Raw genomic sequence first — 24,613 nt, 5'->3', positions numbered from 1 at the left:
ATAGAACTGCCAGACTCTAATGTGTTGAGTTGATAATTAAAGAAATGCATGTATTTTCCAACTGGAACTAAGACATAGTCAGGATGCTGACAATCATTGTTTTGTGCTGTTGAGTGCATTTATGTATGTATTTATTTATTTATTTGGAAACACACTTTCTCACGTGAGTCCAGTGTTGCCCATCAGAGCTTCAAGCTCTCATCTCATCATCTGTCCTCAACTTGACCTTTCGGACTTTCTTTAGTTCCCTGGCTTGATGTTTCCGTCCTAGTGAGCTTTCAACGTGTAATTCATTGTTTATTCCTGCACATCTTTTATCAATAAAGTATATATTGCGCTACATTCTTTATCTACTGTCGTCTCTTATCTTTGGATCTCACAAAAACATAGAAATACACCATCAATTTTTGGCTATTTAATTGTCTAATGCTGCCGAAGCTGTGTATTCAGCAGAAAGTCGCTAACCTTGCCTTTACTGGGTAAAGTTAGCATACCATTGACTTAAAGAGCTTTATAATGTGAAATACCTTTATTATGCAAATAGCTCATAGATCCCAAATTCATCAACAACCAAATCTGGTAGTTAATTCCTACCTGTAAAGAAATACAAAGTAGAAAAATCAGACCCTTGTAAGAAAGTCAAACACACTCAATGACTTTATCAGGGTGAACGATTTGTTCCTGTTGTTCTTTGCGGTCTGTTTTGTTCTTGAATTACGTGGGTCATTTCATTACACGGGGCACGGCGCAGCCTCCCGTAAATGTGTTGCATCCTGTGACTGTGGGTGGCGTTTCCCAGCTTAACGCCAACGAGAGGCACACGGATCAGCTGCAGGAGTGTCAGCTGTCCACTGACAGCTTTACAACAGCTATCATGCAACCGATACACCTGGAAGCTGCAGTCATACTTGGTGAGTGAACCGTTACTACGGAATAAGGGACTTTTTCTCACGTTGCTGTGTTGTGTAACTAAAACTAAGGTGTGCTGTAGACTATAATGCATGTACAGTCAACCAAAATGTGCCTGTAATCAGTGATGTTGAAGTGTATCCTGTAAACATCACTCTTGGATTGCATTAAACCAAACTTTTCCATAACATCTTAAGGTAAATACATCTAAACGGTGAGAATAAATTCACATAAAAATCTGTTTTCAAGATAGATAAAATATTGTAATGTGCTCGTCTTTCAGGGATGTTGATCCCTCAGATATCCGGCAACAACGTTCCATCTTCTGCCTGTTTGGCTGCCGTGGAAACCTGCATGTCAAATCTATGCAAGTGGAGCGATGAGGCATTTTATGGTGACATCTGCGATGGTAAGAATGACACATTTACCATTTCCGCTGCGGGATGTTGGAACATGGCGTCAAGATGATGTTTTCTAGTGGCATTATAAAAGTAATGATTTCATTTCCTCAGGAGGCTCAGGACATGAGGCTACTTAATTTAATTGCACTTCTTGGGAGTATGGCTTAAATGTAATAACCAAGGGAAATAGCCTGGGGTAAAGTGTGTACCATGTTAAAAATAAATAAATAGACGATAATAAATAATCCGTCAATTACTTTTCTGACATCTGACATAGAATCCTGTGATGATGGTGAGTTTTATGTTGTCTGCATATAAAAAGAATGAGAAACAGTCAGAGCAGCAGGCACACGGGAAACACCTGTTGCACAAACAACAGCTCGCTCGCTTACGGAAAATCCTGTTTTTCTGCCTCCCTCCCGTGTTTGTGTCATTCAAGATGAAGGCTGCCAAACGAGAGGCTCAGAGGTCTGTAACTTGACCATGCAGACCGTATTGGACCAATTTCCCTCTCTGAACGGGTGTGTGTGTGCCTGGGAGGAGGAGCTCTGTGATTCTATACAAGCGCTGGCCACACAATGCCAGCAGAAGCCAGGTGCAGTATTCTCACTAGTCTCCGAGATAAGCATTTATGGGTGAAATTGCATTTTTGTTTGCCAAAGGTTGTCCGATGTACTCTGTGCACCAACGCTATTGTGCCGCTGAATGAACAATGGACTGGCTTTAATGGGCATTTGTTGGAGGAGAGCTGATCGTGTTTCCAATTCTTCTCACAACAGCTCAGCTGAAGAGGAGCCCAGCGATGGACTGGGAGTCAAGCAGTTTAATAGGCTATGGTAATTATTTACCAGCTGTGTGTGTGTTTGTGTGTGTGTGTGTGTGTGTGTGTGTGTGTGTGTGTGTGTGTGTGTGTGTGTGTGTGTGTGTGTGTGTGTGTGTGTGTGTGTGTGTGTGTGTGTGTGTGTGTGTGCCTCATTGTGGCAAAATGTGGTGCTGGAAACACACTCACAATAAGATTGTGGTGAATTTCCCTACCCTTTCACTATCATGGTAGAGAAATTAAAAATACAGGAAGTATAACGACTCACGCAATATTGCCATCTATTATATTTATTTATAATTTATTTATGCAGAGAAAACGTATGATTTATCCATCCATCCATCCATTTTCTACCGCTAATCCTGTATTCAGGGTCACGGGGGGGCTGGAGCCGATCCCAGCTGTCATTGGTAGGGGGTACCCTGGACAGGACGCCACTTATGATTTATGATTTCCTTATTTAAGTTATTAATTATTTATTTACACTGAAAAAAGATGTGCAACTTATCTGTGTCGCAATTAAAATATTTTAGTTTCTTAACAAAATGTAAATTGATTCCAGTATGTTTTAGTGACATTTTTAAGAGTTTTAATCATATTTTGATAATTGCACAGATAATATGAATTATATTTGACATCCACAATAACACAAAATCACATTTACTCGCCTTTTTTTTAGGGTGACAACATCATCAAACGTGCATTATTGTGACATGAGATTTTTCATATCGTCACATGACAACATGTGTGTAGTTGAGATCAAAATGAAGGCCAAGTTTAGAGACGGTGTGGTTCAATAAGGGTGCCAGAAGTCGAGGGCAGAGAAGTAGAGGTAGCCTGCAGATGATCGAAAAACGTCCCCCATCTCAACATCCCTCCGTTTCTCATTCACTGGGTTCACAATGTCCTCAGAAACAGACCTCAGGCTGTTTAAACCAACATCGACCATCGACCTTCATCACCAACACCAGTCCCCCCCTTTACAGCTTCAACACCCATCACCACATACTTCAAATACTCTGATGACACTGCTATACTTGGACAATCGCAACTCTGTTACAGTCAATCAAAATTCACCTTCTCTCTTCACACAATGATGCACTGACAACTACCTTCAGCTGAACGAGGACAAGACAAAAGAACCGGTCATTAGGAAACCAAACACAGCACACACTGGACTGAATCACACCTCCATCCAAAGCAAGACGATGGAGCCGGTCAGCAGCTTCAAATATGTGGTAGTTCCTGCTACAGCAGGTTTCTCCAGGACCGTATTGTGCCATGACGTCTCACAGATGATGAAAACAATACCAGCATTGCTGTCACAACTGCTAATGAGAAGATAAAATGGTGTACTGATTTAAAAAATATACAAAAAATGATATTTCTGTAATCTAAAACCTCACTTTTCACATTTCTTTTTGCAGAATATAACGCTTCTGCATCCTGCATGGAGCGAATGAAAGTTTGTGTCAGCGATACGGTTTGCAACAGGTACGTGACGCCTGTGATTGCGGCATGCATGGCACTACAGTGCGACCGGGACCGCTGTTCGCTGGCGATTCAGCAGTTCTACGGCAGCGTGCCGAACAATGTGGCAGAGATGCTGGTCATGTGCGAGTGTGAGGCTTCAGATCGGGTCTGTCTGGATGTGAAAACGGCTCTGCACAGCGGCACATGTGGAGGCCAGACCTGGATCTGCCAGGATACAGTCACCCATTGTGTCGAGGACAGTCACTGCAGGTATGTTACAACTCTGCCTCTCTTCATGGTGTGCAGAAATACTACAAAATAAATGACTTAATGCCATGAAAACAAGTTATTATACAGAGAAATTGTTTGGGAGGGAAATTATTATTCACTCTCAGGATTATGAAATAAATGAGGCTACTCAACCATCTTTGTTTAACATGTTGGCACGCATTTGCTAATAAGCACTACACAAAAAATACACATAAGCCTGATGGAATGGTATTAAAAGTTTAGGGTTCACCACAGTTATTATAATTCACTGTGAAAGAATGTCTTTCCCACATTTCAAAACAAATGTCAACCTCATGGTGGTGCAGGAGGAAGTGTCAGAGGGTTCATCATCTGGGAAACACATCTGTACAAAATGTCATGGCAGTCCATCCAACAGGTCTGGACCGAAGTGATGGACTGACTGTGGCTGATTCAGATTACAAGGGACCCCATGAATTAGCAGTACTAAATTGTATTCAAGTAAAAGTACTACTGCTGCTTGAAAGAACTTTTACTCAAGTAAAAGCACTAAAGTTATGCTTAAAAATGTACACTTAATGTCACTGTGTTACAAGTTGAGACGGATATAAATGGTAAATTAAAAGGAGATTACATTAAATGTAAATGTATGTACAAACAACGTCAGACAACAAGACATTATGTCCAAGGGTAATATGAAAATAAATCTCATCTCATGGAGCAGTGTGTTGATGTACTCACCTGGCAGCACGACACCTGGTTCATCCACAAAGCATAAAAAAACAGTCTCCTCGGCCTCTCCATCCCAGTCCAACCAGTCTCCTCAGCCTCTCCATCCCAGTACAACCAGTCCACTTGGCCTCAGACTGCAAAAAGTCCTGACACACCTGACTGGAGGTAGAAGGTGCCGGAGGATCCAGAGTGTTAGCATTTAGCATGTTAGCTAGACCCAGTGTGTAGCTACATGCGTGTCACTTAGCATGCTTGCTAGGTGGGGGTCTTTAATTATATATAGATACACTGAACATTAATGCTAATAGTTACCACATCTACACGTGATCTTGTATTCCATTGTGGCCAAAGTGTCTCAGACCCGACCTCGGGCCTTGAACGCATCAATTAAATAAGGTATCATTTCCGGAGTGTCACCAAGCTGTCTATCTGGAACTCTGCCACCGTGCGGCCGGAGAAGCACCTGCATCTCCAATAATGTGATTAACCGTAGGCCTACTCAAGAAAAAGTAAAGGGCATTTTTATAAACACTCAAACAAAGTACAAAAATACTTTTTAAGGCCTCCAGTAACGAGAGTAAAATGCAATTATTCCACCACTAATCACCCACATTTTCCAGAGACCTGTTAAAAACCTTCCGAGACCGATGCTGGAGGCCCGAAGAGGCCCAGTGCAGCGCCGACGACCTCCGACGCGACGAGTGCATCACGCGGATGGATCCGGCTCTCCTCCGCGGCGCAGACTCGGGATGTAGGGCCGCCTTCTTGGCCACTTTGGGCAGCGCGCTTCATCACCCGTGCGCGTGCGACGGACTGCGCGGCGGTCACCTGCTGACGTGCAACGTGATTCACGAGACGCTCCACAACATATCCCGCTTCAGTGAGTGGGGCTTTGTTTTTATTGACGAGATGTTAAATTAAGTTTACTTGGAAACATTTTTAAAGCATTTTGTAAATGTGTATTTCAGTGACACCATCGAGGGAAACGACACCAAAAATCGATGGATCTGAGCAAAGTCACATGACATGGTCACACGGTAAATTAACATCTGAAATGAATAATTATGCTGGTGAAATGAAATCCTGGGGACAGTTCAAAGACATGCATATGTGTGGTTAATTGGAGACTCTATTGCCCTTTGCTGTGTTAAATGTTGTGTGATTGGCTGTCAAAGGTGAACTCTTCATCAGTGTCTGCTGAGGTTGGACCCTCATGGACCAGCAGACAGATGGATATCAATACTGTTCTGACTACATTGAAAACATGTTTTCTCTTTTCAGATTACCTCCTCTACGCTTTTGCAACTGTGCTACTTTTTGGAGTTGTCGTCTTAATGCCTCTGGCTGTCAGCAAGATATGGTGAGTGCACCAACGGTGAATCATGTGAAATCTCTCTGATATCTAATGATAATAGGACATATTCATTTTTACTGTTATTACCGTTTGTCTTGCAGGATGTTGAGAAGAAGAGACGAAACAAAATTTCACCCTCCACAGAAAAGTGTTATTCTCTGATGGGTTTTTTTTTTAATGTTTTGTCATCACAATGAATATAACCAATATTTTTTAAAACAATGTTAATAAGAATATCCAATAATGATATGTTGCACATGTAATGTCATGAGTTGTCTTTTTGTGTAGATTTATTGGAGCTCCAGGCTTCAACGGCATCTGATAATAAACTTCTCTCCGAACACGTCAAAGTCACGATTGTTTCCAAATGTTGTATCGTTTCTGAGGCAACACGTGGGTTTGATGATGGTCAAACAGCAGCTTTGAAAGGAAAGCCTGCAGGTTAGCGGACAAATGGTTCAACCTCTCTTAACAGCTGTTTTTTATATCATATATATCATATTAGAAACAACAAATTACTTTAGACTGAAGAAGAAAAATGCATGAAAAAGTTAAGGCCAACAACTAAAAGTTTGTTGTGGTTTTTTTCAAAGAAAATCGATTAGCAAATGTGAGCTTCAAACTTTATATTTGTTTGCATGTGACTGGACATTATAAAGTAAGGAAGGAGGATTAATGCTTTGGACTGAATAATATAACGTTGGGTTTATTCTCAGTCCGCTGCAGGAACATTTTCAGCCTTCCAGGCTCTTGGAGACAATGATATGGTCTGCTAGTCTACTGTAATTTAGACTCCAGAGGTAAAGCTGGGGGCAGCAGCCTAATATTTAGCAGGTATCTGTACCTGGACTGCCTTTCTTTACTAAAACATTTAACTTTTGAAATATATTTATTTGTTAAAAAAAAGAAACTCAAATAAAATCCAGCAGAGGAGAAGTGAAGCTGGACAGTCTTCACAGCTACGGACTGTTTAGATTCGATGTTTCCTCCGACCAACATGTCTGTGGGAGGAAGAGGAAACCCATGTGGATATGGGAGAGATCACGACCGCATGTAAACACACAACCACATGCAAACACACACTGCTGCGTACAGAAAGACCCCCGCTGCTTGGATGCCAGAACATTCCTGCCACGCGGCCACAGTGCCGAACGCCGAGTCGACCGTGACGACGCGGATGTAAATACAGGAGAGGATGAGTCGGATAGACAGCGAAGGGGGGATTTGGCCTCTTCTTCTCGGTAGTAGGAGTTTTATTAGATTCACTGTTGTGTTCCAGCCAACCTACGCATTTCGGTCTGCTGCTTATCAATAAATAATTTTCTTTCCGGGCTTTAATTCCATTCTCATTTATTCATCATCTCTCTTTGGGTTGAGCAGGTGAACCTGCTCTTCTCTCAGGGCTTCCTGTCTGTCGGACTCACTCTGGCCTTTCTGCTTCTTCTCATATTAGTTTCCTCGGAGAGTTTCAGAGGTGCCGAGACCTTTGCTGCTTTGCCTCGCACTTTCATCCCACAGGATGATTTTCTGAGAGGGTTGTTGTAAAAACATAAGATGCTCCTGCATCACTTGGTGTTGTTGTATAATAGCTCCTGCTCGCAGCCTGAGGGCAGTGTATCTCTTGGGCGTATTGGCTGGAAGTGAATATATTTGGCCAGTCTAACATGTTATAACAAAGTGTTACACAATTCAAACTGAATGCAGAGTGGCTCTATGGATGGTGATAACATTTAACCCAACTATCCAGAGAGATATGTTCCAGATATACATCTCAAGGGATTAAACAAGACAGGAAACACACTTTGATCAAATGACACCATGTTGGATCACTATTGCAGTATTGCACTCGCATTCAGCAGCTGAGAGAAAGAAATCTGCATTTTCTTATATAGAACTCTGGCAGATTTTTTTACCAGCATAACTGTTTTTTTGTCTTTCAAATGATCCATCCTGTGAAGTTTCTCTCGAGCTCGCCCACTATTGGAATGCTTCCACCTGATGACCTTTCGTCTACAACAAACGCGTTTGCATACTTGATGAAGATGGATAATTGTGGGGAGGTAATTACCACATTATATATTAATACTTAATGCAAATATACCAGTTCTATTCCAAACCTGGTTATTAGAGTCAAGGGTTTTTTTTAGACCCGGTTCAAATCCCAGTCCTGCAGCTTCCAGTCTGACATTTAAAGTAGACGAATTCATTACATGTCTGAAATTAATGACAAAGCTGTGACACCAAAGTCCTGATGACCTTTGCAGAGAAATCCACAGTGCCACTTTTTCTTATTTTTTCCTCATTTGCACCATCATAATCCTCATATACATGCCATTTATTAGTCGCCATCTTGGTTTAAAGAAAATGTCATAGAAATGTAGTGTCACATGTCATTTTAATGTTTATATTTTATCAGGTTTTACAGATATAGGAGGATATAAACAGACAGGAGAAAACCACATTGGACACTCACACAAAAAGTAGCTTATGTCATGGTAAAAGCTTTTTAATGGCAATAAACGATCAAGGGGCACTTCTTCAATGATCCTTGCAAACCTGAGGGTAAACACTCGTCGGAGACGCCTCTGAAATTGGGAGGAGTCTTGTTTTCACTTCCTATTCATACAGGATCTGACCTGTAAATACTTCAAAGGGGTATTTCAGGAAAGAGCTTTTTCTTTTTTCTGTTTGTCTTCTCTCCTAATTAAAATGAAACACCTCTGTATGATAATGCATTGAGTTCAGGGAGAAGATACTACATTATTTTAAGTTATTTTCTGAGTTATTTTAAGGCCACTGAGCTACGCAAAGTAATGAAAGTGACTGACTTTTACTTGGTTATTTTGCTTGAGTCAAATAGATATGAGATCATTTTGTAAACAGATGTGAATAATTCAGCTTTTAAAAAAAGGTCAGTATGTATTCATGACTCATCAAGTCATCAGTCTGGACATTCATCACAAATGAATACTCTCCTTGATTGTCAGCATTTGTTATGTGCAACAATACAGAGCATAAGAAAAGGAGACGATGGTCCTTGGAGTACTTCAGCTCCCAAATAATAGACTCCAAAATGTGGAAAATATCGAAAGCTAGGGAGCTGAACTCAAAAGAGCTGATTCTGGAAACACAAAACACATGTTGTCTGATCAATCTTGAGATAATTTGGCTGAGACAGTTTAAAACAATTTACTTCAACTACGGAAGCATAGGCAACAAATCTGAAGGCAGCAACAACAGGGGAAGCACTTGGAAGGGAGTCAGATAATTAAATATATTGCTTTAAAGAAGCACATCACAGTGTTCGGCCTCTCGCCTGGGCAACGCGGGAGTTTGTCTTGCGATGTAAAGCATTGCAGATGAAGTCACCAGCCTCTATAACTTTGGCCAGGTTCACACCCTGCAAAGAAAAATATCATAGTGTCGGTGAAAACGCAATGATTCAGGGTGATTTTGTCTTTGATGAAAGATGAAAATTGACTTAAAGTCAGGCTGCCGGTGACTTCAAATGAATGTGTGCAACAGGTGATAGCAAACCAAAGTGTAGTGACAATATCCCGCCAGCAGGGGTAGGGATTGTTAAATAAATTTGTTCCTGGCCCTGCAACACTGTGGGCTTGTGCAAAAGTTGTGTAAAACCACTCATATTATAAAATAAACATTTACAGAGCCGTATGTTTGCAGAGCGATCTGTTTATGTAAATACGCTCTGAAAGATTGTTGAGCTCGGTTGATCTGTCGGGGATTACAGACACATAAAACACAAAGTGCAGTGTGAAGAAGGCACACTTACAGTTTCAATGCCCATGCCATGGAGCATGTAGAGTACATCCTCTGTGGAAACATTGCCAGATGAACCCTGAGCGTATGGGCAACCTCCCAGGCCAGCTACTGCAGAATCCACCACACAGACCCCCATCTGCAAAGGGGGCACACAACAGAGACATTCAGCACCGCCACAGCGGCTTCACCTCAGGTAAAATGCAGGAACAAAGACCCTTGTTCTGTTGGATTGTTCTGCCCGCTCCAGCATGCCTTGCCAGGGCCGCGGTCGTGTTTTACAGCTGTTTAGGAGAACTGTGGGCTTATGTCCTGAGGATGAGTGGGCAGAGAATGTCCCGCAGTACGGCTTAGTCATCCTCTTTGTCAGCTTAAACCACCAGCACCACATAATTACGGCCCCGTTCGAACAGAATATTTCATGTGTTTCTGATTTCTCCGGGTTACTCATGTTTTTACAGCACTACTCTGCCCTTAACCATGGGGGATTCACTTTCTTGCCACATTGAGAAGACATTTTCCCCCCAACTGGACGGTGTCCTCTTACAGTGCCAACAATACAGGAATTGTAGCATTGTAGCACCGAATTATCATTATATAAATTATTTCACAGATGACCACGGTTGCCAGTGTTCCTGTCCTCTGGTGGTGGTGCCTGTAGGAGGTTTATTGTTTTTAAAGTTGTTTACATGTTTGGTTCATTGGCTGCTTACAATCCATTCTGTGGGAGAATTTTGTGTGTGTTTTTACGGCCAATAATAGCAAATGTCTTCCACGTGGAAATGACCTGTTTCCTTTTCAGTTGTTTTTCTGAATAAAATACTTTTATTCAACATCTTAGTTAACCACTTTTGTTTTGCTGTTAATGCTACAAATATATTTTGTATATTTTAATATTCATCCAGATAGATTTTACAATTTTTCTGGAGAGACCAAACTGCAGTTTTCACCCTAACCACACACGCAACCTCTTTGTTTTCACACCAAAAAATGATGAAGCCCGACCTTCACTTTTTCAGTCATTACGGACGAAGATCTCAGGATGTTTTCCACATGTCCCTGAGATCGTCATGAGAATATTAAAGATGTTTTCCAGCTTCCGTGGCAGAGCCAGATGTCAAGAGGATCCCACAGTGAGGTGAAATTAACACGCTGATCCTCTCAGTGGCATCGGGTCAGGAATGACTTTCACCCCATGGAGCAGAACCAAGTGAGCTAAATTAAAAGAATCTATATTGCCTTTTTTTTTTTTTTTTTTTTAAACAATGCTGCTAATTGGTTGCTTTTGCTCCAGACAAGAACCTACTTCTTTCAGGGGCCGTCTGAGCCAGCCGTAATTACTGTTTGTGTTGGCAAGGGAAGAGGAGGAGGAGGTGGGGTAGAAGGAGGAGGGGGATCTACTCCGGTGTGTGCAGTGCACGAGATTTCCAGACCTTGGATAAAGCCAGAGCAGGATATTGTACTAGGCAGATTTTTTTTTGTAGTATAAACACAGAGTTGTAATCTACCATGCCAATCCTCTCGCTTTCAGCTGCTGACCGTGTAAGGCCAAGGGTCCTGAGCGTACTGTTACCGAGAGGAACAAAACGGACCCTTCAGCAGCATGCCCTGTTCCTCGGGACACTAATCGCGCAGGAACTGGTGGTCAGCAGCTTGAGCTTGCCAATGCTCAGTTCGGTTCACACTGCCCAGAAACCAGATGTGCACTCGGTGTTAAAAAGTCATATTCAGTGAGCTGTGGGCATAGAAAAACAATACATTCCTGGGTAAAGACACAGTGCATTTTCAAACTCGCATGATTCGGGATAAGCTTGTTGACATTCTGACGAGGCTGAAGATGGACACGCTCCCATTTTTGGTTTTATAACTGCATCAGAATGAGGGAGCGAGAGAGAGACAGAGAGAGAGAGAGAGAGCGCATGCATTCACTGAAGGATATGAAGCAGTGATGCTTTACCCACCGCTACATAAACTGGGAAGCTGAAAGAAACTGTCACAGAGCCGCTGTAGACATATATCAACTCTTCCCAGGAACGCATAAATAAGCACGCCACTGAATTACTATTAGAGGGCAGCTTGGAGATAGACTAAACAAACATGAGGAACACAAATAGCATTCTTACTTCATGACCTACTATTTGAGCATAAAAAGTCTGAACTACATAATCACGCCAATCACCTTCCATATTGACCTCTTTGTGGATCTGAGCCACTGATGTTTTAAAATGACTGAACGTTATGTCTCCACGTTCAGGTGGAAGCTGTGTGGTCAGTTATAGTTATAGATAAAGAACAGTATGAAATGAAAACTTAGCTCATTGTATTATCCCCAAGATTTGGTACACGGCTACTTATTGGCGTCAACACAGACAATGCTGAATGCACCTGTTGCACCTGCTCTTATTGACCAAAGACAATCTTTAAGTAATAGAAATATATATTTGAAAATACCCGTTGAAATACCTGTTGATCTCATCATGTTATTGTAAAGTGTGTGATGTTATATTGTATGTGCTTGCATGTTTATCTGTTCTTTAATGGTTTTTTCAATAAACTGTATGTGCCCTTTATGCTGTTTCCTCTAATATATGCATTGATGCCTCTTCTTTCTATGTATTACATCAATCTGCCAAGTGAAAATCTAAATATTACTTACATAATTTGTCCTGTAAATAATTTTTTTTATTTATTATCAATATTATGTTTGTGACTTAATTGCATTTGATTGTTTATTTAACATACAGTGTGCATAATTATGTATTATTGAATTTGATCATATGTTTTTTTCCTCTGGAAATGAGCACTGACAGGTTATCATAATAATGGTGATGATGAAGACCACGGTGGTCATAATACAACAATGTTATACACTAAATGTCGTATATAATATCATCATATCAGCACCTGCCAACAATGAATCAAGGAAACACAGCATTAAGTTACATAAACTTATTAACCTTGCACAGCACATCGTGGATAAACAGCGCCTCATGGACAGACAAAAAAGCATGCTGAATATGAATGTATTGTAGAAGAGCTCAAATGTGAGCACATACAGGTTATACTGTATTCCCCAGCTGCAGCTGTACACAAAACACCAAAATTGCGGGTAACAATAAATAATTTTCCTTGCCAAGCCTGTGAAATCTAAGTACATACGTTGTCATTGTGTGACCTGCCAGGAGTAGGTTAGCAACAAAGCCCCCCCACCAGACCTCCTGAGAAAAAAAAAAAAGGTACAAAGACTGAGGAATGTCTTTATCAAGAACAAAAGAGGTGACTCAGGGCTGACAGCACTGGGGGAATTCATTTCTCTCTCAGTTGGTGGTGTGGACTTCTGGCACACGGTAATGAAAAGCTATGATAAAATCTTTCATTTCCATCTTGTTTATGGGTGAGCAAATGGTAGGCAAAATATCCCCGGCTGCTATTTTTTTTTCCCTGTGGCAACGGGGCAGCTGTGATGAATCATTCTAAATATGATTCACAAAGGAATTTAACTGTCCCTCTGTGCTTTTTCACTCCACCATCCAAAAGTCAAGGCTACTTTTAAAAAGAGATCCCACTTTACACATGGACGATGTTGAGCTTTTCTTCAGCACCATGCTGCTGCTGGATTGCAGATGTACAACACTGCTGCTTATAATTAAAAAAAAAAAAGCGAGATGTGAGAGTAAATCAAACCATTATTTCTTTGTGCTTTACTGTATTTTGTGTCCTGACAGAGTTGACTATCATATCATGTTTTAGGGTTTAACTAAGAAATGTTCTGGTGCAGTAAATATTTGTCTAACAGTCAATCAGTTTTTTTTATACATGATTGGTAGAAAGCAAACCTCTGCTACAATTTATAATACCATAACCTGCCATGAATGTTAATTAAGATGTTTATATAAGCATGAATTCACATTTCTTTGAATACGGGATAGTATTTTGCGAACAGAATCGCAGTAAAAAGTAAGAACTGGCCTGCTTTAATATGTGGGAAAATACCAGCTGCATATGTGGAAATATTATTGTTGTAATTACTAGCATAAACATCAAGGTGCTTTGTCTTTGATGAGTGGTGTAACTCTTAATTAAACGTTTCCACGTATTAAAAACCAGGTCTTTGTTATTCTTGGGTTGCACTGTAAATGAATCACATTACCACAGTAATTATGAAGTCGTTTACTGTACTGGCACACAACATAATTATCGTCGGCACACTAGATATTTACAAGTGCTATCAAAGTTTCTGGAGCTGGGTCCGCACCGTTCATCACGTGCTCGGCAGCGGAGCGAATGAAAGGATCGTTTTTCCGCCGGCCTTTAAGCACAGCATTGTCAGAGAGTTCAACAGCCAGGCGACAGATGAGTTAGGAGCCCCCCAGGGCCCTTCTATCCACCTAGCTCTCGGTCGCTTTGTCCAATAGACACTGAATAGGTGAGCCTTTGTGCTGACCCCCCCTCACATCTGTTGACCCACCCAGCCCCCAATGAGCTTCCTCCTCTGCACTGACAATGTGCTCCAGAGAACTGATACAGCCATATCTGCGTTACCTCTGTTTTACGTCTGGATTTATGTCAGTTTTACACTCGCTACAGGCAAATCGGTGAAAACAGCCCGACGAGAGCTTCCACAGGGGTTTACAAGCTAATTACATTTTTTTTTTGCAAGCTGTGTAGACAGAGTTTATTACTGTTAAAGTCCATGATTTTTTTTTTCTTCACTACAACACATGTGCACTGTGATGGAAGGGCCCATTGGAAATATCTTATGTTCATTAAGATTCAGGGATTTTTTTTTTTCAGTGGGCAGTTTGTGAATCATCTTGCTTTGTGGGGAAGCTTAGATCATGTTTCTTAATGCCCCTCTTCCTTGTTGACAGATGGCTGCTGCTTTTCTCTGTGTCCCATTGTAACCTACACAGTTGTTTTGTGTCTTCTTGATTCTCCCCAAAACAGAGAATACATTCATCATGTCGTAAACTGACACATTGTCATTCAAGCTCAGGGCAGATTTACAGAAAAACGATACATTCTTTTACACTTCATTCTGAAAAGTGCAATATTTATTTAAGATGTCAACAGTGTTGACACTTGTATGCAAAGCTCTAATAAATGTTATATCATTTGATATGACTTCAAACAACCAGAAATGGCCTTGATAATAACATGACTTATCTTTAGCTCTTTGTAAAAACTAAGAAAGGATGCTGTTTTTGAACGTACGGCAACTCCTGCACCGAAAATTGTCTTAAGAGATGGATTGGGAGTAGCTCAACATACGATTATCCCGGCAGGAATAATGATTTAAAGCCCCAGAAAAGACTTGTGATCTCTACAATGTTGGCAGTTACTAAAGGAAGTTGAAAGACATCCTGGAACAAGAATCACCACCCCGACTTTGCTTCCACATCTGGTTGCTCCTCTTCACGTCATCATGAGTGAGAACATTGATTTATGCAACAGCCGGGCATTTATCCATAATCCGACTGTGGTTCTCCACAATAGCGTTGAAATCCATCATAAGGAGAAAGATGTGCATGTGAAGGGGAAGATGCCCAGAGAATGCCTGCCAAGCCACTGCAGAAAGCAAAAACTGTCAAACAATTCAACATGAGAGGATGTGCGGATCAAGACGATGAAGCATTGCTGTCTCGTGCTTATACAGAGGAGAACTCGGAGGTAAATGGGCCTCCTCTTCAAACCACGCCAGGATTTTAAGCCCTCTACAGACCTCTGCAGGAAAAAGTACTGGCTCTTTTTCACATCCATCATGCAAAGATCAGGATGTGTTTTCATACTTCTCTTGACTCACGCGTGTCCTCCCAGAATATCAGAGCTCGTGTCTTCCTTTTCTTCAGAGAGATCTGAAAGTGTTCCTCCTTTATCAGAGACCCAACATCATTTTGACAAATTAGCAGCGATGTCAGGTCCTCCTTCGCTCTCATTTTCAAAGACGTCTGTTTGATGTCTGCCAGATTCAGAGAGTTTTCAAGCTCCTTCCTCTGCGTTTCCCAGAATTCACAGGTCCCACCCAACTTTTGGAGCAGTCTTGGAATCGTTCCCTTTCATTTTAAGAACTTCCAGAAATGCCAGGTGGCTTGAGCGATTAGTAAGGCAGCACAGTCTTGCCAGAGAGAGCAGCACCTTGTAAACCACAATTTTTTTGTGGAAAGATGGAAAGATTGCTATGAATTTGGGATTGTGGGTGAGCTCTTGTTAGTGTGTGTGTTTTATTGTGTTTTATTATCATTGTTAATGCAGGGTGCGAGTTACGGGGGAGCAGGGGGAGCCATGGCTCCCCTGGTGGCCACCTGAGCTCCCCTGGAAACATGATTTGTGAAATTTGGGGGGAGCTCTAAAATATTGATATGATTGCCAAATTAATTATATTTTGGCCATGGTTTTCCCTCAAAGGTGTAAAATAAGAGAAATAAAATTGTATTTTTAGTTCGTGATTCATGAAAAAAGCGTTGCCTGCTTGCACGTCGGAGGCGCTTGAAGCGTGGGGGGGCGTTGCCTGCAGGCCGCAGCTCCACGTGACCCCACTGCTCACACGCGCTAAAGATCAAAGTGTTTAATTGTCATTCACTCGTTCAGTTAGCGCTGTCTGATAATTACAATTACTGCTGACATCATGTCGAAAAGAAAAAAACAACAACTTACCTTGGGTTATTTCTTTAAAAAGACGTCCAATAAAGAACCTGACCAAGAAGACCAGCCGACTGTAGCTGTGACTGCTGCTCCAGTCACAGAACCGAGAGAGGAGGCAGGTAACGTTAGTGCTAACTTGACGGCTAACGTTAACTTGGGGGCTGAAGAGAAGACGACAAGACAAGAAGACGAAGAAGAAGAAGATGACGATGCTAATGATGACCACCCCACCTCGTCCCCCTCTTCCTCCCTGCCTGCTGCTGGAGATGGGGGAGACGAAGAAGTTAATTCGGTGGTCCCGGTGGGCTGGACCAGCCAACAGTGGAGTGAGTGGACCACACGCCTCCCATGGCTGTTCTCCAAGGATGGCTGCATAGGATGCACCGTTTGCAGGGATGCTAAAAACCTTCTCCTCACTGATAAAGCTGGAGCGCACTTATCAGAAGAATGGATGAATGGGGACGTAACCAGCAAAGCAAAGAATAACTTGCGTAAGAAGATATACAAGCACCGGGATAGTGTATCGCACAACAGGGCAGTTGAACTGGCAGAAACAAGAAAAAAAGCAATACTGCCGAAAACGATTCTCGCAGTCAACGCAAAGTTGATAGAGGAAACGTCCAATGCTTTCAGATCTGCGTATATGGTTGCAAAAGAAAGGATGGCATTTAAAAAACTCCCACCTGTCATGCAGCTCCAAGAGCTTAACGGGGCAAAGGTAGGCTCTGTACACAGATCAGACAAATCATGTGCTGAGATTATTGTTCACATTGCACACGAAATGAGGAAAAAATTTGTTACTAATGTCAAAAAGGCCCAGTCAAAAATAAGCATCACTATTGATGAGAGCACAGTGCACGGGCGTGCATATATGATTATGTATGTGAGATGTGACGTGACAGGAAAGGGAGACGTGGATAATGTCTTTTTAGACCTGAAAGAGTTAGCGCAGGGCACAGACGCCGAGTCCATCTACAGCAGCCTGAGAGAGACTCTACGTGAGGCAGGTTTTGATGACGACTTTTTGATTAACAATCTTATCAGTATCGCCACTGACGGCGCTTCTGTCCTCACTGGCAAACGCAGTGGGGTCATTACTCGCCTAAAACAGGACTTCCCCAAAATGCAGTCAATACACTGCCTTTGCCACCGGTTAGAGCTGGCAGTCCATGACTCTCTAAAACTCGTTGCTGGATGTCGAGATTTTCGTTTCAAAGTTGTACACCTTGTACAGCCAGTCAGCAAAGAACGTCAGACTCCTCGAGGAGGCCGCAGAGGAGTTGAACATGCAGCTTTTAAAAATCGGGCAGATTTTTACAATTAGGTGGGTGTCAAGCAGTTTTAGAACTGTAAAAGCAGTCTGGAACAACTACCCTGCTTTAGCAAGCCAGTTTAAAGTAGCAAGTGAGGATCCATCTCGGAATGACACTGAGAGGAAGAAATTCCTTGGGCTCCATAGACAACTGTCCAACGCTGGATTTGTAGCCGATTTGGCTTGCATGAAAGACATGCTTCGTGAGCTGCAGGCCCTGTCACTAAGGTTGCAGCAAAGGGACATGGATATAGTGAGCGCTAATTCTCAGATTCAGCAGTGCATTGATGTTCTTTCTGCTATGAAAGAGTGTGGAGGAAAATCTGCACAGAAGGCCGAGGAACGCATAGCACAAGGACAGTTCAAAGGTTTGGAGCTAATTGAGAGCAGCGGTAAGATTAAAAGGGGTCAGTTCTACCAGTCTGTGATCGACAATCTTAAAAAGCGAATGCCAGAGTCAGATCTCGTTAATATGCTCAAACCCCTCGACAAGCGCTTTTGGCCACAGGACCGCAATGCACTTATACTCTATGGAGAAAAAGAAATAAGGGCCCTTGCGAAAACACTCGGTGAATCTGTCAGTGAAGCAGTGCAGGAGCTTCGTGACTGGAAGTTGGAAGTTGGAGGCGCACCAGGCAAAACGCTGGAGAAGCTGTCCATAGCAAGCAGGACATACCTGCCCACTTCATCGGAGTGCGAGAGGGGCTTTTCAGCTGTGAATGACACTGACTCTAAGACTCGCAATAGACTGCGTGAAGCCAGCCTCTCACCACTACTTTTTGTGGATCTTAATGGACCTCCATTGGAGAGATTCGATCCAACGCCGTTCATCACATCTTGGCTGAAATCAGGTCATCGCCTGTCCACATCATGGCTTACTGGACCTCGAGCAAAAGCAGCTGAACCCAGGCCGCTGTGGTCGCTTCTGTGTTAGGTAAGACCTGCTTTAACTTCAATTGTGCTGTGTTGTAGGCCTATGGATTGCTGTGTTGTGATACTTATGAGACGGGCTATGTGCATTGTTGTGTTGTGTATGTGGCGTTGCATCTCCCCTAGCTGTATTGTAAATAATAGGCTATTGCCATATTGTTCATGGTTGGTGCCGCTGGCTGCTCTTATCGCGTGTTTGGCTCTGTGTACAGCATGTGATGTATGATGTGATGATGATCGATCGGGGTGTTTCATGTAAATATTGTACATAGACCTATGGTGTGCGTGCAACGGATTTTCTCTTTATAATAGGCATATGCTGTTGCTATTAATGACAGGATCAGCATTTGTTTGCCCCCCTCCAAAAAAAAAAAAAAAAAAACGATCGCCCGCCCCCAGCCCCGGCTCCCCCGGACACCGTGGTATAACTCGCACACTGTGTTAATGTTTATGTCTTTTGTGACTAAGGGCCCACTTGTAAACAAGATATATTGGGGGTCGGCCCCAGGATAGAAACGCCTGTAACAAATACCGGATCAAATTCAAGGTTTAGAAATGAATGTAAGGTTAGACTGTAATGGTCCACATAAAAGATAAACTCCATATTGATTTGTTTGATGTTAGAAGGATAAATGGCCTTGAACAGGACTTAATTGTCGAAGTTGGATAAGTTGATGGAAGATGTATTGATTCTTTGTTGACAAAACAATAAAAGCACAAACTTGTTGTAAGTCTTAACTGAAATATTGAGAGCTTTAATTCAACCTCATCTTCTGCTACAGCAATATAGCTAAACACTCTACTTCGTCTGCTATTGGTGATAATAATTATTGTAATAGTAATGATCATAACATAATAAATCATGATGGTCAACAGTAGTATCAGTAGGAGTTTTGAGATTCCTCCTCCTTCTAAAACATTATGAGTTCTTACCTGAAGTGCAGTCAGGACGTTAGGCAGTGCTTGTCCATAAGTGTCATGGCAGTGGACTGCTAGAGCGTCGATGGGCACCTCGTTCATCACACTCTGCAGCATCTTAGTCATGGAACCTGGTGTACCAACACCGATGGTATCCCCCAAGGAAATCTCATAGCAGCCCATTTCATATAACCTCTTTGCCACCTAAAGAATGTTGAAAATATGGCAAAATGTCCTCATTAACAGGGAATCATACAGCAAAAGATCTAACCTTAACCAAATCTGGAAGATTACAGTGGATATGTCTGGAAAAACGACTTGCTAATATGCCACGCCGATGGCAAGTGATTACATCTCATTCATATTTTCACGACTGAATGTTTCAGTGAAGATGGACGTATAATAAGGATGTAAAAAATGTATCTCACCTCAGAGACTTTGGAAGGTTCGATGTGTCCCTCGTGGGGGCATCCAAGGGCACAGGAAACATATCTGAAAGAGGAACATTTTATTGTGTCACATTTTATAGCATTTGATGAACTATGAAAAAGTAAACAGCTGCTGTGGACATAGCAGCAATTCACTGCAACATGGAGAACTTCAAGCTGCTGATTATTCTGGTATATGGTTCCTGTATTCCTGATAGAGTAAGATGATTCTGTGGATTATGATGTTTCCTATTATTTTGGCTGTTTATCTGTTAAGTGAGATATCTCAAACATCATACAAAAAATGTAATCCACTCTTGTTCTGACGTATTCATATTTTGGGGCAGAGAAGATTGTATAATCAACAAAACAATCGACAGTTGAACTATATTCAGTAACTCACCCTGTTTGGTTTGCTTTAAATGGTCCTCTAATGCACAGATATAACCTGGTGAACATCTGGAAGTTTGCTATGAAGCTATCATTACTGTATTGTGTATTCTTTTATGGAAACTGCAGTATTTTCAATTGTGTTTACATTAGAGTAACAACATCAATAGACAAGAACAATGAAGTAAAACAATAGACAGGTGTTTTCATTCATTATAAGTGAGAATTCATATCCATAATACTAACCCACGGACTGGAATTTGTCGTTCCTTGGCAGTGTTAATGACTTCCTCAAAACTCAGCATGCTTTCATCAATAGAGCAGTTAATATTTTTTTTACTGAAGGTTTCCGATGCCGATCCAAACACGGCCACTTCAGTAGCACCGGCTGAAACCTTCGAACAAGAGAGAGAAATGAACTCGTAAAACCATTTTGAAGACTGTTAATCACACTTACACAAGTAGAGTAATTATCTAGAGAATAAAAAGATGCAGTGCCGACAAGCATGGGTAAATAGCTACGGTTTATAGCAGAGCTCATCACACTGAATTGAAAATTAATCCTTACAGCATCCTGGAAGCCTTGCATGTTAGGTGTCAAAACAGGGTACCGGACGTGAGGTGCTCTCTGGATTCCTTTGAGTACTTCAGTGTGGTCTGCCATCTAAAGGAAGGGGGTGCATATGATGTAGAAATATAAACATTTAAGATGAGAATGCATCTTCCTGCACAAATGTGTGTGCAGCAGACATTCCACGAATGGACCAAATTACTTTTTTTAAATCTCATGTTCCTTAATAAATAAAATGGGTTAAAAAATGTCACGTTTGCTCTTTTTCAGGAAGTAAATAATGGTACAATTTATGACAGGGAGTGGGAGGGTGACCATATGAATGGTATCTTAACATATTCTTTCCAAAAGCATCTGTGTGTCCAGCAAGGATGCTGGAGGAGCAGGGTTTCCTCAGTAGTTATGCAGACAAGAAAGAGAGCCTAATAAATCACTCAGCACTCTTTTGCTGTGCACAAAGAAGAGTTATTACCTGCGGTACCCACTTTGAAGAGACAAAGCTGGTGGCCTCGATCACAGGCAGGCCTGTTCCTGAGAGCATGTCTATCAGCTGGATTTTCACCCCTGTCGGAACAATTTCCTGGGGAACAATGAAACCGAAACTGCTCTTTCTGGATTTGATTCCACTCAAGATGGGAGGTACAACAAGCAGATATATGGCAGTTTTTTTATAAGTTTTTTTTTCTTTTTGCTATGCAGCTTGCCAATCACTTTGCTTTCTGTATTCACATGCGGAATCTTGCACTTGCTGAACATTTTTAAATCTGTCAAACACTACAATATTTCTTAGAATAAAACATTGTGGGGAATAAAATTATCCCTGCATCCAGTCCAATCTGTTAAACTGCACGTGTGCAATGAGGAAATGATAAAGCGGTGACACGCTAAGCAGAGTATTCTAAGCCAGAAGCGGTGTCATCTTTCCTATTAAATTTCAAAGAAAATGTGAAACATATGCTCCTGGCAATTATGGGACACAACCCATATGTTATGGATTGTTTTATGTATGAAAAATGGGGGTTTCCCAGTGTAATACAACACAAGGGTGCATATTTATAAATATAAATAAGATTTGTGACTGAAATGACAGCGTATACCTTACCTTTTCATTTTGAAGTCCATCTCTCGGCCCAACTTCAACTATTTTAACAAACTTTGGATACTCATGTGCTGTAATGGCCTGGAAAGAATATCAAAGAGAAGAGGATAAGGAGAGGTCTTCACTGAAGCAGACAGTTGGCCCTCTTGGCGTGGGATGCTCCAGGACATTGTTTCTAACATGAACAACTCTCAAAGACAGATGTAACCCAAGAACCAAAACATAAGCCTGTCTTGACATTCGGATGCAAACATAGTATGTCTCACAGAGAAAAGACTGGGAGAGAAGGTGAGGGTAACTCCACACAAACCACAAGGGATATTCTGAGGATCAGGGTATTTTTCTGGTCTTAACCTCGTAATTCTAGAGAAAAATTGCCTTTTTCATTAAATATAGAACTATCATGAAGAGATTAAAGATTGTATAATTTAGCTGGCTCCTTAAACTAAGTGACATGTTTCAAAAAAACACCAAGCTCAGCAAAACCTGCAAACTGCTATCTAACGTCCTATCGACGTTGAAGCAGAGAACACGCAAAATAGACAGTTAGCTAATTAGCTGTTACGGCTAACGGCTAGCGGCTAGCGTGTCTTCTTTCATATCCAACGGACATGGAGAAATATAAATAATCATTAGGACCCTTTTTTCTGTCTATTTGACAAATGTGAGTCAACTTTTCACGCTTCGTTCGCCTCCGTATGTCTCCAACTTCGTAAATATATTATATCTCTGACTTTAGCTTGCTAACGTTAGACATTAGACTGTCCTCCCCAAACTTCACTTCCGGTGCTGTGGCCTTACGTAAACAGGTTAACGGTAAGTAAACGCTTGACGTTAACAGTTAAGCCCTGATTATGCTTCTGCGTAGTGATCACGCAACGGCCACGCAGTTGCTGGGAGACCGTGATGGTTCTGCGTTGGGTTTACATGTCGAAATGCAATTCAAAGCCACACCGGTAAAGGGCGCTATGTTTTTTGTAAAGACTGACCGACCGACCGAGACTCTTGACGTATATCGTCGTAGCCTCGTTATAGCCTATTTGTTTACTTTCCGGCTTTAAACATCCACAATTTTTCAGAACTTGGTGTTTTATTTCTTTGTGCAAAAGCGACAAGGTGCAAACAATAAAACGAGGTGCAAACAATAAAAGTAGCCTTTTAAAAGTTTAAATGGCGGTGTTTATGAGTGGAAACCGGATTCGGTCTCCAGTGGATGTAGTTAGTGGACCAATCACAGCCAATGCCGCTGCGTTGGTGTTGCGTTGGTGCTGCGTCGCCTCGACGCGCGTCTAGGATTTTTGGGAGGCGCACGTCAGGCCCTTGCGTTGGACGTAAGGGGGTCCGCAAGGACGTAAGGGGTCCGCAAGCCCCCTTGGGTTGTCTCGACGCGGAAGCATAACTCAGCCTTAAAGGCCATGCAGTGTAGCTAGCTAGCTGAGTTGGCTCAATTGACGTTAGCTACCTTACGTAGCTGTACGTTACTAATGTTGCCTTCAAGTCGGCCACACGTAATTACCGAAATTCCGCAACACGAAGGCAGCGGAAACTGGCTACATGGAGGTACTTGGATGTTACTTGAGTAGTTTAATTTAATCCTTCTTTATACTTTACTTTGTACTTTTTAATCCACAATAGTAATGTATGAAATTGGCTTGCATTGTCAGATTAAACTATCAACAGTATATAAAGTAACATAGTTTGAATTATCCACCAACTATAACAATAACATAATGCACACTGTTGCATCAGTAATCCAGTACTTCTACTTTAGGTACATTTAGTAGATTTTGTCTGTAATACTTGATGCTTTGTATTAGGATTTCAAGATGCTTCTTGAGTGATTTGATGCAACGTAAATATCATGATTATCTAAATGAGAAGAACCACCATGGTCAGCAATAAACATGGTATTCTTCTTCTTGTTAAATCATTATCAAATAATAAGGCAGCCAAATGTAGTAAACAGAAAGGAAGCATCTAGCTTGTCACATACGGCCAATTCAAAAATATAAATACAATCTACCTTTCTTATTTAGAGACACAATTTCCATTGAAGAGGAATACATAAGCAGTACACATGACAGTGCCGATGCTGCAGTGCATGCTGCGTATGTTGCCTATTACATAAGCAGCATGCACTGCAGCATCGGCACTGTGCGTCCTCTCTGTCATGACAGAGTCATGTGTCAGAGCATGTGCAGCAGATTAGAAACAAGAAAAACAACGCCCACCTTCTCCTCCTGCAGCCAGCGTTTCAGCCATGGGTAGTCCTGGATGAGTTGCTCATAGCTCAGGCAGTGCTTCACTGTGGTGGGTACGTTGCCCATCCGAAAGGCTGCTGTTCAGCCCCGCTGCACCTCCGTGTCCCCGATACCTGGATGGACTGCTGCAACCAATAAGGCAAATTGAAGCCTCGGATCAATATGCTAATAGGCCTACCGACGATGGAGGGCCTGGCTGCATGAGAGGGAAGCAGAGGACGGCTGCAGACGGTGGATGAGTCAGCAGTTGCCATGGCAGCCACATCCCTACTGTACCAGGGAGACGATAAAAACAGAGGACTGAGGGGGGCTGGAAGCTGAGAGAGAGGAAATGGTGTGAAGCA

General features: G+C 41.9%; 2 protein-coding genes across 2 annotated transcripts; one reads left to right on the top strand and one right to left on the bottom strand.

Moving 5' to 3' along the window:
* The first annotated feature begins 816 nt into the window (after positions 1–816).
* Positions 817–6,227, top strand: gfral (GDNF family receptor alpha like). The gene is made up of 9 exons (XM_084021167.1): positions 817–911; positions 1,193–1,318; positions 1,750–1,905; positions 2,090–2,146; positions 3,558–3,873; positions 5,205–5,464; positions 5,553–5,621; positions 5,866–5,944; positions 6,040–6,227. Exons 1-9 carry the CDS (start codon positions 875–877, stop codon positions 6,098–6,100), a joined length of 1,161 nt encoding a protein of 386 aa, XP_083877293.1. The 5' UTR covers positions 817–874; the 3' UTR covers positions 6,101–6,227.
* Positions 6,228–8,349: 2,122 nt separating this feature from the next.
* On the bottom strand, positions 8,350–24,514 carry hmgcll1 (3-hydroxymethyl-3-methylglutaryl-CoA lyase like 1). Its single transcript, XM_084021714.1, has 9 exons — positions 24,240–24,514; positions 22,012–22,089; positions 21,382–21,489; positions 20,907–21,002; positions 20,585–20,733; positions 19,949–20,012; positions 19,536–19,724; positions 9,732–9,857; positions 8,350–9,338 (listed from the first exon to the last, which is right to left on the bottom strand). The coding sequence occupies exons 1-9, from the start codon at positions 24,333–24,335 to the stop codon at positions 9,234–9,236; spliced, it is 1,011 nt and encodes a 336-aa protein (XP_083877840.1). The 5' UTR covers positions 24,336–24,514; the 3' UTR covers positions 8,350–9,233.
* Between the last annotated feature and the right edge of the window lie 99 nt (positions 24,515–24,613).

The sequence above is a fragment of the Eutrigla gurnardus genome (genome assembly GCF_963514095.1).
Source record: "Eutrigla gurnardus genome assembly, chromosome: 11".
Taxonomy (NCBI): Eukaryota; Metazoa; Chordata; class Actinopteri; order Perciformes; family Triglidae; genus Eutrigla; species Eutrigla gurnardus.
Note: the sequence above shows the minus strand (reverse complement) of the source record. Positions and strands in the feature narration are given on the sequence as shown.

What these genes read in the sequence shown, in the direction of transcription:
- hmgcll1 (XM_084021714.1), bottom strand. Translation starts at nt 24,335, where the DNA reads ATGGGCAACGTACCCACCACAGTGAAGCACTGCCTGAGCTATGAGCAA. An exon ending in GCTGGCTGCAGGAGGAGAAG is followed by an intron (nt 22,090 to 24,239) that starts GTGGGCGTTGTT and finishes TATTCTTTCCAG; the next exon opens with GCCATTACAGCACATGAGTA. An exon ending in CGACAAATTCCAGTCCGTGG is followed by an intron (nt 20,013 to 20,584) that starts GTTAGTATTATG and finishes TTCCTCTTTCAG; the next exon opens with ATATGTTTCCTGTGCCCTTG.
- gfral (XM_084021167.1), top strand. Translation starts at nt 875, where the DNA reads ATGCAACCGATACACCTGGAAGCTGCAGTCATACTTG. An exon ending in TTATGGTGACATCTGCGATG is followed by an intron (nt 1,319 to 1,749) that starts GTAAGAATGACA and finishes GTGTCATTCAAG; the next exon opens with ATGAAGGCTGCCAAACGAGA. An exon ending in AAGCAGTTTAATAGGCTATG is followed by an intron (nt 2,147 to 3,557) that starts GTAATTATTTAC and finishes TTCTTTTTGCAG; the next exon opens with AATATAACGCTTCTGCATCC.